Source organism: Rhodnius prolixus, unplaced genomic scaffold, assembly GCF_049639745.1.
Source record: "Rhodnius prolixus isolate KJV_2025 unplaced genomic scaffold, Rpr scaffold_1, whole genome shotgun sequence".
NCBI classification, from domain to species: Eukaryota; Metazoa; Arthropoda; class Insecta; order Hemiptera; family Reduviidae; genus Rhodnius; species Rhodnius prolixus.
In genome coordinates, this window is record NW_027411581.1 from 61,501,397 (window position 1) to 61,517,831 (window position 16,435).

At 29.2% G+C, this 16,435-nt stretch overlaps 1 protein-coding gene across 4 annotated transcripts; it reads right to left on the reverse strand.

Annotated features, from left to right (window-relative positions):
• Positions 1-246: 246 nt before the first annotated feature.
• On the reverse strand, positions 247-15,161 carry LOC141450940 (uncharacterized). Of its 4 annotated transcripts, none has more exons than XR_012456449.1 (8): positions 9,401-12,144; positions 8,727-8,861; positions 8,230-8,346; positions 7,976-8,086; positions 7,429-7,542; positions 7,160-7,270; positions 5,400-6,667; positions 247-2,445 (listed from the first exon to the last, which is right to left on the reverse strand). XR_012456449.1 is itself a non-coding variant. In XM_074121901.1 (8 exons), the coding sequence occupies exons 4-8, from the start codon at positions 8,303-8,305 to the stop codon at positions 6,630-6,632; spliced, it is 450 nt and encodes a 149-aa protein (XP_073978002.1). In that variant the 5' UTR covers positions 8,306-8,346; positions 8,727-8,861; positions 9,401-12,996; positions 15,031-15,161; the 3' UTR covers positions 247-6,629. The 4 variants fall into 4 exon arrangements, 3 of the variants coding, with proteins under 3 accessions (XP_073978002.1, XP_073978000.1, XP_073977992.1); XM_074121901.1 differs by adding an exon at positions 15,031-15,161 and having other exon boundaries at positions 247-6,667; positions 9,401-12,996; XM_074121899.1 differs by having other exon boundaries at positions 247-6,667; positions 9,401-9,499; positions 9,651-12,144.
• Between the last annotated feature and the right edge of the window lie 1,274 nt (positions 15,162-16,435).

The following is a 16,435-nucleotide window of genomic DNA, read 5'->3' on the forward strand; positions in this document are numbered from 1 at the left end:
ACAGCGAAGATCAAAACAAAAAAAAATCCTTCGTTATGTTAGTATAAAGTCCATAAAATAAAAATTTAGAGTCCCATAAACTTGGATACAGAGAAAGCAATCGAAAGGAAATGTGATCCAAAAACCAATACTACGCAGTTGCAGTTTTTCAACACTTCAGAGCGACTAAGATCATGCAAAACAAAATTTATCAATTAAATTTTGTACATACTTCCTCAATAATAAATATAAACTGTCAAAACAAAGTAAGTAAATAACGTGTATATATTTAAAAAAAATAATTCATTTGTAAACAATTAAATCGATACTGCTGTTAGGATGTGTCATAAGAAGATGTCGCTTCATATTATGCCTTCTAGTTGAGGAATAATCACAGTATGGACAGTTCAGTTTCGCTATTCCACAATCATATCTGCAATGAATGTAGAAACTCTTGGCATGCGAATAAGTCCTGCCACACCTACCACAAGTATAAGTTCCTTTATCTGGCGAACTTTCTGTAACAGAAGTCATTGAATCAAGAACAACCCAAAAAACAAGAATAAAGAGAGTGAACAAATTATTATTGTTCAGAATAAAAAGTGTTGATAGAAAAAATCGTAGATTTAAAACTAAATATTCGGAGAGCAAGAGCAACAAAGCTAACAGTAGTTTGTACTTACTTGTTGACTGCGTGTTATGTACAATAAAATAACTAACCATATATAAAGTGAACCTTACTTAAATTTATACATAAGAAAAGTTAATAATATGTAACGTAATAATGAAAAATGTGTGTAACTATATAATGAAAATTTTCTACAACGAATTTACATGCTAAAAACAAATAGACAATGTAATCTTACGATAAAACTTATTTGAAAATGGAGACAAACTTCTTGTTAGCAAACATCTCTTAGAAATCTTTGCTTCATTCCAAGCTCCATTAAGCTAAAATGATTACAGTACGATCATATGGAAACGTAAATACTATGAGTCATGAGGAGAAAAACTGATATCTTTAAAAATGTTATTTTTAAATTCATTAACTTAGTTTTAGTACTCAGTCCAAGATTGAGTTTCATGAACATAGTATACTCTGCAAGCGTATGATACCTCATCTCACAAATCTTTTGCAAATGTACTAATTTTGCAGAGCACCCTGGGAGTTATGGTGTAGGTAAAATGACAATGTGGCCGATCACCATAGAAAAATGGTGCATTTTACACTCTTTGCTGATTACACTTCAATATCAAGGGAACACTAAATTTATGGCTCTTAGAAAAAAACATTCCAACACGCAGGCTTGGATGTGGAAAAATGGATATGGAAAAGATTAAAAATTACATGGGAGAAACTAGGAGATATAGCTTAACTCTAGGGTCTTGAAGGTAACGTAAAAGAGAGATTTGGGCAAGTCCGGGAAGTCAACATAAGTATACATACAGAAGCACGCAAGTGGATCAGAGCGATCAGACATATTGTTTCTGACCTAAGATTTGTGTGGAAATGCTAAACGTAGACAAGCCTAGAAGATTAGACTTTATCGATTAGAAAGAAAACGAAGTTATTAGCCCTTTAATCAATCAATAATCAACAGAAACTTTGAAATCCTTCCTACAGTTTCCACTTTTGCAAGAGTTTTCATGATTTAGAAAAGAAAGTGAAAAAATGTATGGACACTGAGGAGGAAAAAGGATGTAGAGAGAATAACTACTTCGTAACATTGTAAATCCTCTTTCGAAACACGCAGACTAATCCTCTATTATGCACATTGATAACTTGATCCACTGCAAATTAGAATAATAATTAAAACTAGAAAACACAAATGTATCTTATATGTTTTTTGCAAGGAGGTTCACTTTTTTCTCATTGCAACCACAAGTTACCGAAACATATTATTTTTGTTTTTGTTTCATAAAATGATTGCAGTCATTGCTGAAGAAATTAAATTTTAAAAAACCTTAACAATCTAATACTAATATCTATAAATTCATTGGACTCATTGATTTTATCAAGCACTAATCACGGTCCTAACCACATTTTCTAGAATGCTGAGACAAAGTTTGATCAAAATGTGTGGTGAAGCACACTGTGAAGTTAATTCGGTAAAAAAAATTACTAAAAGGAGAAATTAACTTAAATTATTTTTATTAAAAATTTGAATAAATTCAAATTTATAAGTTTCACAATACAAACATAATAGAATACAAAAATACTGAATCAATTTTGCTTTATATTTGGCGAATCACAAAAATATTACAGAAAGCTCTGAGAAATCACCCTTGGATGTTTACTTATGATATGAACTTTTAAATTGTCTTTTCTTTTAGCTCTATGACAGCAGAATGGACACTGAAACTGAGGTGCTTTACCACTGCATTCAAACTTCCTATGCTTATAAAGGCTGGTATAATGTTTATAAACTTTAAAACAGGTACAGCACTGGTACATCCCTCTTGTGTCTGTAAACATAAAAATTTAAAAGAATATAACGATAACATTATCAATTATTAATAGGATAGTTTGCAGGATAGTTTTTTTTTGTTTTGTACTAAAAATACTCAGTTAATGAAGTTTTTTTTTTTTTTTGCGAATATAATGACGATTTATAAAATTACAATATAGCATTTGAAGAAATGAGCAAAACAACTAAAACATAGTACCATGTCCAAAATATAACTTTAGTCAATACATTGCACATATATCTTTATAAATAATAATAAATCATTAATGGAAACTTAGCAAAATTAAGCTTAGGATTTTGTAACAAAAAAAAAAGTCTCTTAAATTAAACCAAAATTAAAATTTGAATACTTGAAAGCTAGGCTGTCGTGAAATATACTGTATCTTATTTAAATTTTCACTGGGTTATCAACAAATGTAAAAATTGCGACTATCTTTAAAGTTATTTACCAATTCAAGACAATACAGCAATAAACGAACGTGAAAACAGCTAAAACCTAATAATATTAAGTACAAATATAAAATTTTATTTTGGAATTGTTCTTTTTCTCTCACTCTCAGAAAATAAATCTGTATAATCACAGAAAAAGATCTGCTTCACAGCTTCTTAACTAACCTACAACGTCTTCCTTAACCGGGTTAAGTCAACGCTCCCAATTTAATGTAACCTTCTGAAAAGACTCTTTTCTTGAGTCCTATGAACAAACCAATTTTTTGAAAGAAAAAAAAAAAATCTAATGTAAATAATATGTTTTTTTGTAATTATACCTCAAAGTAGATGACTTAGAAGCCTTCAAGGGATAATTTTCAATATTGATTGCCTTTTAAGTGTATAAACCTCATTAATTAGGGAAAGGATCGTTTATTATGAGTAAATACTATCTTAGTTAGAACTCTATCATCATGGCTCCTTTGAAGCCGGCCAAATCCACCTACAAAGTGCTAAGGGTAACGAAGTTCGTGCGTTTTTTTTTGTTTTTTTTTTTGAACTTCTTAATCCACTACCAAATTTTGTACTGTTTACAATAACTCGAACAGTAAGTTTTTATACAGACAGATGTAGACCAGGAGCCGTCGTCATGACGAAGATGTGTTGGAGTGGTTTTATAAAAGAAGATTTTTTTAAGTAGCAGTCCTAAGTAGTTAGACTTAGGATTCAAGATTGGCGAGGAATCGGTCAAATAAAACAACTCGTTCTTTTGCTAACATTTCGACAAATATATTGTCTTCTTCAGGGCGTGGCTATGCGGGTTGATTGAGTAACAGAAACTGATGTAAACTGAGATATAAACGCTTTCTGTAAAACGTTGATATAAACAGTTTCTGTAAATCAACCAAGACGGATAGCCACGCCTTAAAGAAGACAATATATTTGTCGAAACGTTGGCAAAAAAAGAGGAGTTGTTTTATTTGACCTATTCCTTGCCAATCTTGAATCCAAAGTTTAAAAATTTACGGTCTCGAAACCTATATATTCATATTCTGTAGTTAGCTTTGGTGTATAGTCTTGGAATCAATTGCAATTCTTCGTTAGTTGAGAAATGCTCCGTTCACTCATTCTCGGGAAATGGAAGAGAGAAGGAGTGATTATAAGTGAGTGAAAGAGACCAATTGCTTTTATCATTAAAAATCTTCAAGGAGATCACGCTTTTATACTCAGTTTTAAACTGAGATATAACAGTTTAAAAATCAATTTAGAGGATTCTGTCAACATAAACTAGAAGAGCGTATAACATCATAACATAATCACTAACAGAGAAATGATAATCATAAATATAAATAATTGATTTGAATATTAGATTTTTTCCCCTAGATTTTTTGGTTTAGCTTACTAGAAGCTTTTAGTTTTGAAAAATATTTATCCGCTTGTAAAGTTTGAAATTCATTACATCAATTCATACATCATACTATATTAGCTAGTAAATATTCTAACAGTGTTAACAATAATTAATTTATATTTAATGCTTTTGGATAGCATAAATTTATACAATAAAGTGCAGAACTATATTAACGTGCCGTCAAAATGGCTTAAGTCAAAAAAGACATACAAGAAAAATATTTTTTCGAGTAATTTAAACTTGAACTGATAATAAAGTTAATTATAAGGAGTATATAAAATTTGCATTTCCAGTTCAAAAGAAAGAATAAATAATTTCATAATATTAATAAAAAATATTAAATTATATTTGTAAGAAATAAATTATATTTATATTTCGCATATTTCTAGTAACCCTGAACGGCTGAGGACGTTCTTCCATCCATTAATCAGTTTAGTATAGAGATTTTAGCATCACATACGTTTCCGTCAATGTACTACACTAGTTGACGGAGTGAGGTTACATGCGTTATTCACAATGAATCGTAAAAAATGTTGTAAAAATAAAAATTAATGAAATCTATTCACTGTTTTAAGGGTTTTTGTACGTTTAGTGAATGGATAATGTTTTTGAATTTTTTTAGTTGAAGTTGTACTGTATACGGTGGTGGGTGTGCCAATTCAGACAGAAAACATGGAATTATACTTTATCTCACTGGTGCTGAGAAATAAAAATTGTCAAATGTATTGATGAATATATGATTCTAATCATTTAATAAATTCGCAAATATGTAAGTAAAATCTTCAAAAGAAAATTAATTAATTTTATGTCATTAATTTTACAAAATATTTTACGATTCATTAACATTTTGAATAGCAAGTATACTCACCACAAAACCTCCTTCACACCGTAGTAAGAGATAGTACCGTAAATGATGATTAAATCTCTGCACTAAACTGATTAAATCTACCTTTAATGATAGACGTCCGAAAACGGAAACAGGATCAAGAAATACAAGTATGCATGCTACGATATATAAAATTAAAAATATTATCCAGCACTGCGATCCTAATCACATCTTCAATAGAAAATAAATAATTTAAAAATATTATCTAATGTTTGGTGAACATATGAACCTTCAGGCCATCTTTTCTTCTAGTCCTAAATGGACATTTAGGGCAATGAAAACGAGGTTCCACATCAATGCAATCATATTTTTGATGTGTATATAGACCAGCTTTGTATTTGTAACCTTTACCGCAAATATTACAAAAGTATCGCCCAGATGTACCTGGAAAAATTAAGAGAGAGAGAGATTAGCTTTACACACTGTTTATTGATGCACACATTGAATTAATACATTTAGTAGAGTTGTTAGGATAATTTAAAAAAAAAAAAAAAAAAAAATCACAAATCTAATAAGAAGGCAACCGCAATTTCGGTATGTCTTCATAACATAAAGATATTTTATTTATTTTGAAAACAATTATTATAATTTAGCCGCCACAGTATTTAATAACATTTTATTATGCAAGACAACAGTAATATATGAATCATTTACAATTCAAATTTACATTAGTAAACAATCTGAAGAATCCTATAAGTGGACATTTTGTAAGATGGATCTATTCTTCATCTGTTCAAGCGTATAATATTAGCATTTATCAATAAGACCTCATTTTTGTAAGACAAATTTTCATAAGCTTAACTTACTTATCATAAGATTTATATTGCTTAATATAAATAACCTCCTGAAGATAATAAAAACAAAGAAATAAAAAGAAACAATGAAAGAAAAATTGTTTACGGTATTTTAGGTAACTTGGAGTAATATAAAATAGAGAATAAAATAAACAACTTTTGAAATAAATTAACAAAATTTGATCAAGCAAATATCAAATGTTTATCTAATTGATATTATAAAATTAAAAAGAAACAAAATAAAATGAAAACTGCTAAATTTATGAATTAGTTATAATTTGCAATTAGCAAAATGTTATGAAAACAAACAAAAATTAGTAAATTGTTATGAAAATAAATAACAATTAGTAAAATATTTAAAAAATATTTATGAAAAAGTGCTAAAAAATGAATTATATATGTATAATAAAAATAATCACATTTTGGCCCACAAATTTTCTCAAAAAAAAAAAAAATATGTATATATATAAATATATTAATAATAATAAAAAATAATAGATACACAATAGTCATAACGAAACATAATAACAATAATCACTAAATTTAATTTCCGAAGAAAATAAATGTTGACATTAATTTTAACTTAATGCTAAAAAATTTGAGACGTCTATTATTTCTTGAATCTCAACTATATTTAACTCAATTTGTATGTATTTAACTCAATTTCAACAATCTTCTTGGACGTTTGTATTTTCATTATCATCTGAAAGAGAATAAATACAAAGTTTAACTTTAGAAACATACGATAAAATAAATAGTTTTACTCAGTAATTTATAAGCTTTAAAAGAAAGGAAAAATCATCTAATCTAAATATCTTAGTTATTGAGATATGTTGTTCATAAATATAGACAATTCTCTAAAATACACTTTTGCAGACTGAGGAGCCCCCAGAAAAGATTTTTCTAGTGAAAATTCGAAATAAAAGATTAAACATGTGATACTTTCCTTTAGTTAAGAGAAAATTTCATTAAGTACAATAGCTTCAGGTAGAATCGCACATTGCGGGGAAAAGAAACATCAACGGATAGCAAATTTTCTCTACCTCTGTTATATATGTACATATGTCGAAGAAAAATGGTTTACTTAAGTCTTATTTTCATTTCTGTTAAATCTGAGTTTTATATATGTTGCAACCGTAACAACACAAACATCTCATATTACACAAATTTAAAACTGATGTAAATCTCTTAGTACCTGAAGGCTCCGAAGTAACAATCCTATCTGGACCAGAGGTTTCAATAGTTTTGACTATTCTAGTTCTTCTCAAAACTTCAAATAAAGGCGATTTATTTCTAGAGGAAATTGCTAAAAAAAATATGGGGAAAATGTCACAATTAAATGTACATATATCTATTCAGTATTTTCATTATAATAATTACTCATTCAACATTATCAGAGTTCCTCTCTGATCCAGCTTTCATGAACTCGTAACCAGCAAAAGTTTATAATAGATTGTGTCATACCTTCTGCCACAGGCACTGGTTGCACTATTTTCCTTTTTATTCCCTTTAGAGTACATTTCGTAGTCACTGAATCCGGTTTAATAGATTCAGTAATACGCTCAGGCTCTGGAGTTGCTGAAAAAGTAAATGTAAGTTTTCCAAAATTTATTATTGTTCCGATCAATTTTTTACCCAATGGGAATGAATCAATTGGATGATTCAACTTTATATAATTTTTTCCTTTACACATCTAACCAGCCCAAGAGTTATCAAACACGTTAGGGTGGTTCTTATACAGTTACCTGCCTTATTGAAATCAGAAAAGTCGAAAATGTACTGATAAATTGTCTACTCCACCAAAGGCATTGATGCTTAAACTAGTAAGTTTGGGAACCTGCGGTCAATTTTAACTTACTAATGATTTTTCGAACAGTGAAAGATTTCCAAGTAGAAAGTCAACTCAGCAACATAAAATTTTTTTTAAATAATAAAATTTTAAATGAACAATTAAATAATTTTATCGTGTATTGTATAATCACTTACTTAAAACCATATGTATGTACAATACCTGCTTTCCCAAAAGAATTTCCAGACTTTTCTGAGTTAGAACCTGTGCCTGATGATTTGACGATTCTAGTACACCTCAATACATCTGAGAGTGGAATATTTTCAGAAGTATCTAGAAATAAACAGCAAACTTGGCAGATTTTCATTTAAAAAAAAAAAACATAAAATGTAATTGTTATTAAGTCAACTTGGTTCAAAAACCTCGATAATAATATTTATAATAATAAAAGTAATAAAACAGCGAAAAATTATTACCTATTGGCATGATAATAGAAGTTGTTGCATTTCTTTGGAAAGTTCTCAAAGTAGTCGTATAATTTACTTGTAACATTGGAGGTTCAGAAGCAGATTTATCAGTCTCCTCTTGTGGAACTGAAAATTTGTTTTTCCGCCTTTTAATTGAATCTAAGTTATTACCTAATTTATTTTATTTTAGAAGAATTCTAATATTTTAGAATTCAGACGAAGCTAAGGCAATTATTATTTTGACACACGACAATGGGAGGAGATTCAATTGCTAATGTTTAACTTTTTCCAAAATAAATACGTAATAAAAATAGTACATTTTGTATCCGGGAAAATACTGATTTTTATCTTTGAGGCCAATGAAATCGTTTTTGTTTTTTTTTTTCTTTTTGTGCTAAGCTAACGGTTACCGTCCAAAGTTCTGATGATGAAACATGTATTAACTTATACGACGGATAAGCAACTGACCATTTTTCTCTGGAAATAGAATTTAGATGAATGCCTACCATCAACAGCAGACTTCTTCGCTGAACCTTTAGGCTTGTTCCATGCCTGCTTTTGCTTTCTTTTTTTTTTCTTTGTCTGCTGCTTGATCTTTCCTTTGTCTTGTTGCACATTACCCTCTTTATTTTTATTGTCAACTGAAATAAAGTGATGAAAATCTATTTCATTAACGAAATAAGAAAGAATTTTTTTTTTTTGAGACGACCTAGCTTTTACTGCTTATGATTTTGGCCTATCAAACTTAACGTCTATGGTCATAAATGCTAATGAAATCTGATTCTTAAGGAGAGTCGGATTTAGAAGCCCATATAATGGAAGGGAAGTTGTTCAGCTCACGAAGAGAGAATGTCGAAAGGGTGACAAACAAAAAATAAAATAAAATAAAAAATAAAAATAAATGAACGGGGCAAAGAAGATCCCCGTTTTAGTAAATGAAGGATAGCCTTCTAATGATAAGCTGTTAAAAGATAATGCTCCATGGATATCAGATAGAACGGGCAATTTATTATGGAGCCCAGTTTCAATTATCCAAAGTGGACCCAATAAATACAAATAACAAAAATTAAATGAAGCTGCACGAAGTAAAGTTTCCTAGACTACCATTCAAATTGTTTCTCTTCAAAGATGTTACACAACGGAATAAATATAAGTTTTAGCAATAACAAATAATTCATACTTGGATCTTGTGCTTTCTCGTTAGGTTCAGCGTCAACATCCCCCAATGGATCAACTGCATTCTGATCTATGAATATGTCATCTTCATCTTCACACTCGACTAAAAAAAAAGAAAAAAGAAATATATGGCTAGTAAGTGCAGTCGTATCAATTATGACTTTTTTTAATGTAAAAAAAAAAAAAAAAAATCTACTAATCTACTTGCACATTTCATGCAATTTTTAAATAAAAACTGTAAACAGAAAGTGTACCATCAACCAAGAAGTCACGGCAGAGATAGCACAGTAAATGTTGACAACTGAAGAGGTAGATGCTTCATTGAAGATGCTGCGCTTGATGAGTTCAAATACACACACACACACAAACACAATTGTAGTAAGTTGCACTTTTATTCAATCACAATTTTTCGATTACTAAGAACACTTTGGCATGTTTTTTTTTTTTTTCTCATAGAATTACTGGAACTATTATTATACAGGATATTTAATATTGTTCCAATCGAATCGTTTGTAAGCGTTTAAGAAAATATCTTCCGGATACCAGGAAACCAACTGTATCGCCCGTTGGGTCTACCAGTCAAACGAAAAAAAAAGTAAGGTCTATTGTTGGTAGTCGGAATGAAAAAGGCTGTTTAGGAGAAGGTAAAAATAGAGATGAACCCACAAATATTGTTAGTCGCTAAGAACTGACTCTCATAAACTAGTAAAAAAAGAATATTTTTTGTACAAATGACAGTAAAATTTGATTAAAAATCATTTTAATATAAAAATAATAATAAGCATTTATTGGTTCAAATAATAAAAAAGTGTGCGTAAATTTTTTACTTCATAAATTAAAAATCAAAACTAAACAATTGTCTAAAAACTAAAATTATTTAAGAAAGAAAATAAAATGAATAAATTCTTCTTCCTTATTTTGAATCCAGGCCCATTATTGAGCAAATACCTCTCTCCCATCTCCTTCTAGTCTTCTCAATGGTACTTTTTGGTACTACTTGCGGCCGGCTATTTGAACTACATCATCCTATCATCGCATTTTTGGACTTTCTTTTTTCTTACTGCCACCAAAAAAAAAAAAAATCATCCATAGTGTCGCACGTCTTTTCCACCTTCCCCGTTACATCTTACGATATGTCCGGCTCATTTCAATTCTGTTAACTTCATAAACTTTTCTACATTTTTCACTTCCATTTCTTGTCTAATTATTGAGCTTCTGATTCTATCTTTTCTGTTTACATCCTTTCTTGCTTCTTCCCTTTGAATCAACTAATTTATTCTTTCGTTAAAGTCCAAGTTTGACACACACGTATGTTAGGCTTGGCATTAGGTAACAGTCAAATATCTCTACTTCTTTTTTTTATTGGCACATTACAGTTCTTCATTATGTGCTTAAGTCACCAATATTTTCTGCTTGATAACGTAATGTTTCTGTTTTATTTCTTTCGTCATTCCTATTCGCAATCCCCAATTATTATCAGCTCCAAATATACAGTGCAGGGTTTTGCATGACTACTTTAAATCTACTTTTAGTCCGCTTGTTATGATTACTGTCTTTAATTACAATAATAATAATAATAATAATAATAATAATTAATCCAACACATCTTTTTTCGAAAATAGAATTTTCGAGAATAGAATCATATGTTTATTTTTATTAACATAAAATAACATAAATAATTTCTACTTGATTTCAGAATGTTATCTCCTTATATTAGTAGAATATTGGTTTTCTATTCAAACATTCTACGGACAAAAGCACAAGCACATTCCATAATCAAAAGCAATTTTTCATTTTTTATTTATTAATAAGTGTATAATTTAGAGTCACTATTTTCTAACAAATAATCGTTATAGTTTATTTACACTGCTTTGCCTCATCATAGAAATTACTGTCATGCCTCGCTACTTCGCGGTTCATTTATCGCGGCCTCCAGAACATCGCGGATTGTTCAAAAATTCAAAATTGAGGAATGATGGCGTGAAAGTTGCCCGCCGCACGCCAGCAGAAGGCAGGGAGTGCCCGCACAATTCAAAATCTAAATAAAAGAGTTCCAAAAACATATTTACAGTATGTACACTTTAGTTTCATCTATGTATCATATTAATATCATTTATACATTATTTTATTTATGTTATTTATACTATTAATATTTTATTTACACGTTTGAAACTATTCTTTAATGTTCTAATGATAACATATGCACTTATATGGTTTCATATACACTTACTGATATAATACATATACAAAAAATGTACGTATGTTAAAAATGAGAGGGTGACACTACTTCACTTATCGCGGCCGGTTCTGGTCCCCAATTAACCGCGATAACTGAGCGATGACTGTACTCTATTTGAAGTTTGTAATTATGTGGAAATGTATATCCGCTTAAACGCATAAATAACTAACAATATGTTACAAGTTTCAAATAATAATTAAAAATTATTTACAAATATTCTAATGGTATAAACTTTCGTTTTTTTTTAAGATCCCAGTTACTTACAATAAACTTATTAACTATAAAATGGTTACAAATTATAATATTCTTTTTGTAAGTTTGTAGTATGTATATGATGTCTGACATACATATGTCGCATCATATTTCCATATTGTTTGGCTTTATATGGACACTGTTTACATCTAAATTGAGCTTCTTTGCCACACTCAAATTTTTTATGCTTTGAAAGACTGCCTTGATGTTTGTAGATTTTCTGACAAGTTTCACATCTATAACACTTTCCATCCCAAGCATTCAGATTTCCTAAAAATAAAAAATAAATAAATATTTATGTATATATATATTAAATATGTAATTTGTAAGTATAAATATATATATATATTTAACAAATCAGAACATATATATTTATTCTGAGTTCACTAACCATCTTAAAGAATGTCGTAATAATCATTAATGGTGCCTTTATAAATTAAAATCTCTTCCCAGAGGTTGTTCTGATTTTGCCGAGTAAATTTAGTTACGAACATTTAGTAGAAATAATATTTAACGTAGGGGTTACTTATGATTGGTGATGGGGAAGTGTGAGATTGTTACAAAATCAAAAACTGGGTGAAAGTATTTAATTTTTGAATTAATTATTACAACGTTAATTATTGTACTGGATAATTTAATTTAATAATTTACAATATTTTTGCAACGAACACAAGCTGGAAAAAAATAACAGCAAAAACAACAAATTTCGCTTAAAGCAATCCCACACCTAGAATCTATCTTACAATTTATAAATAGGTAAAGACAAATTTTACAAACCTTGCTTCTAAATAATAATATAGTATAAGGTTCCATTGGATACACCATTTTATATGTTGGGATATAGTTTAGTATTATTTTATTATTTCTGCATAACTATTTGAATTATTTAATATGCTTTATTTTGGATACATCAACAAATTCACTATGTTTGTTTACTACATGAACTTGAACATGCATTTTTCTTCTTCCTTTGTAAGTGCAATATGGGCATTGAAACTGTGGCTCTACACCGCATTCATATTTCTGATGATTATACAAACCTTCTTTGTATTTATACTTTTTTCCGCATTTTTCACAGAAAAATTTATGGCGAAAAGCACTGTGAGTACCTGATTTAAAAAAACAAAAACAAAAAAATAGAATTCCCATTAGTAAACAAATTAATAATTTCAGAAATGGTAGAGTATACAAGAAACAAAATAAGAGAAACATATTCAAAAAAAAAAAAGGTCTATGAATATTAAAAGATTTTGGCATAAACATCGTGAATGGTATCATCAAGTTGTTCATTTCATCAGAATTCAATGCAAGTCTCAATCAATAAGTAGTTATTTATTTAGTAAATATAGTTCATTGTGGTTACATTATAGTAAAACACAAGCTGGGATCTAAAGTTGAGTATTAATGGTAAATAACCAAACGCTCATGAACGCTTGATTTTCGAGATGCCAAATTGAGGCTATCGAACTCTGCCTTATGATCTTACAAGAATGAAAATAGTATTGAAACGCATACCATCTAATGAAATGAAAAAGTATCATTTGAGCCGTTTATTTTGAAATTGGCATAAGTCGCTTTGTTTTTAAGTCGAAATATTTAAGGGTTTGCGTTTTAACACGTTTAAAAATATGGATGCTAACTTTCGAGAAGATTTACTTGTATTTGTTATCTCATGATACTGATATTTTTCCCAGTATAAATAATTTCGTACAAAACATTAAAAAAAATCACCATTTTTCATTACGGTAAAGTGACTTAAGCCACTTTCAAAATAAATAGTTTAGAAAAATGACTGACATATATTAATTTTGTCCGACGTATTTTACTGAAGTGATGTTTTGAAAGGGCAGTGATTTACTTTGTTTAACTTGGGCTATGTAACTGCTCGACCCTCCCTTCTCACCTGAGCTCCTCCAAAGGAGAGAAGAATTAAAATCAGTTTTTGGTTATAATATAATTTACAAAACTGCACTATTCTTTCGCACTTATAAAAATAAGTCCAATGATCACAACTTTTTTTAAAAATACTGAAAATAATTCAAAACCAATACTTCACACACACACACACACACACTTATCACATGTTTCTATTTCTTTCACACTAAGCCCCGTAATTAATTTCCTGAGTACAGCGACTTACGCCACTTTCCAAATAAACGGCTCATTTATACCTTCAATGTTCCATATTGAAAATTATGGAAAACACAAGAATAATAGTAACAAAAAGAAATGAAAGTGAAATATGCCTAATTTCAATAACATTTTTTTTTGTTTTATCTTTGCTGTGTTTTTCGACCTAGGCACTAACTAGGTCCTCTCCGGGGCTTATTATAGATGGGTAGGTCTTAGGATGGTCTTATGAAGCCCCAAAGGTTACTGTTGATGTTTCATTGAGTGTGGCAGTTTAGATATGCGAGAAACACATCAAGTTTTGAAGTTTACCCAATGTTTTATTCTATCAAACTACAAACATCAACGTTAGTCTTTAAGTAGAAAACATCCTTGTCAAAGATACCCTGTGGTGCCTTGGTCGAGCTCAGCAAAGATAAGAAACAATGTACTGAAATTGGCAATAATTTCTCTTCACTTTTAGATGAATTAGTAAAAAAAATAAAATAAAGAAGAATATTACTCCATAAAGTATGAGTTATGGGTTCAAGAAAGGGTTAAAAATAATAATAATTATTATAAGTTAATATTATCTTTACTTTAAGAAGATAACAACAAATTATTACAAAAATATTAACAAATATTTCTTAATTTACATAAACTTTCCCAAAATCAAATTTAAATAGCAGGGTTTCTTCAACAAATTTTACATCTATTTAAGCATTAAATCTGTCAGCATTGCAGGGGCTTTATGACCTTAAATCAAAATCTTCAAAATATTTCTCTGAAACTATCGATATTTAATTGATTGATTGGATGGAAATATTCAATATCACAAAAAAATAAATTAAAAAAGTGAAATTTAAAAACAAAGAATAACAGATTACCTAATTTTACAAAATATATTAAAAAATAATTTCTACAATATAGCAAAAAATCTATTTCATTGATGTTATATTAAATAATATATTTCTAGTGTCTTTACTATAAAGAAGATCCTTATGTATTGTAAATAAATGCCTTTGATAATTCACCTTTTGCTTGGAACAGTATGAACAAAAATAACACTTAAACTGTGGCTCTTTACCACATTCAAATTTCAGATGTTTTCGCAAACTTCTATCATGTTTGTAGAATTTATGACAATTCGGACATGGGAAACAACCTAGAAAAAATATTTTATGATTAAATAAAATCAAGATAATCATGTTTAAGACAATAAATGGTTTAATGAATATGGTTACCTGTTTCTTTTATTAGTATGGGTCAATGCATAAGTAATATAAATTATTTTTCTTGTAAGATTAGACTTTGTTTAGACTGGATAAGTAGTATTCTAGTAAGATCTTATTAAAAAGAGTGTAGTCCTTCAATAATGAAATTATTTCGATGGATCTAAAGTGAACCCAGTTAACCAAATACTTTACAAATACAGTAACATCAATTTCTCTTTGTTTAGAAATATTTCAGGAATCATACAACATCTAATGATAAGTTTTCAAATTCAATTTTATAAACAATATAAGCAATAATAATAAAACATTTAAAAACCATTAAGTTCTTTATTCAGTCAATTCACATGTATAGTTTACAGAAAATAGAATAATTTTTAAACATATTTAAGCACATTCATTTTCAAAGTCCATAAAAGAAAAGCCAAAATGTTTCCGAGCAATATGCGATTTAAGATTTGGTTTAATTTTACTTCTGTGCGGACAATAAGGACACTTGAATTGTGGCTCCTTTCCGCATTCATATTTCACATGCTTGTAGAGGCTGGTAGAATGTTTATATTTTCTAAAGCAATTTTTACAAATAAATTCCACCGACATTCCTATATGAAAAAACAAAAACAAATGGTCAAAACAGAAGCTAAATTAAACAATTTTAACCAGCTGATTATGAACACCAGAAAATCAACTTTTTTTCTCTTTAATAAATATCCTGCTGAGCTATCTTAACATAGAATAGAATACAAATCACAAACATCATCCCCACTACGGGCATATATTAATGTTACCCGATTATCCAGAGTTAAATGATTGGCTCAAAGCAGCTAAAACATTGCCCATAGTCACTGAATGGCTGAGATAAAACAAAACCGATCTTGCCAAAGTACCTCAAAGACCGAGAATGTTTGATGTACAAGAGATGCTCCGAATGAAGAATTCCGAGCTCATAGAAGGTTTTCTTTATTAATTTTCCACGACCTTTACGGCTTCTCATTGCCCTCGTTGCTCCTCGTAAAAGTGAGTATTGCGATCATATAAAAATTTGTACAGAAATTAACATTTTCAGGACGGCTGTTTCGAGTTTTCTTAATTTTCTAGGATTTCATTTGATATAGCTGATCGCGGGAGCAAATGATTTCGTTGCAGCAAGTGTTATGTATGAAAAAAAAAAACATAATTGAAGTCAAATTCTCTACACCAAACTCAC

Coding starts and splice junctions, on each gene's coding strand:
- LOC141450940 (XM_074121901.1), bottom strand. CDS start 8,305: ATGTTACAAGTAAATTATACGACTACTTTGAGAACTTTCCAAAGAAAT. Junction 8,087..8,229: donor TTCTATTATCATGCCAATAG/GTAATAATTTTT, acceptor GTTTATTTCTAG/ATACTTCTGAAAATATTCCA. Junction 7,543..7,975: donor AAATTCTTTTGGGAAAGCAG/GTATTGTACATA, acceptor TTACTTTTTCAG/CAACTCCAGAGCCTGAGCGT.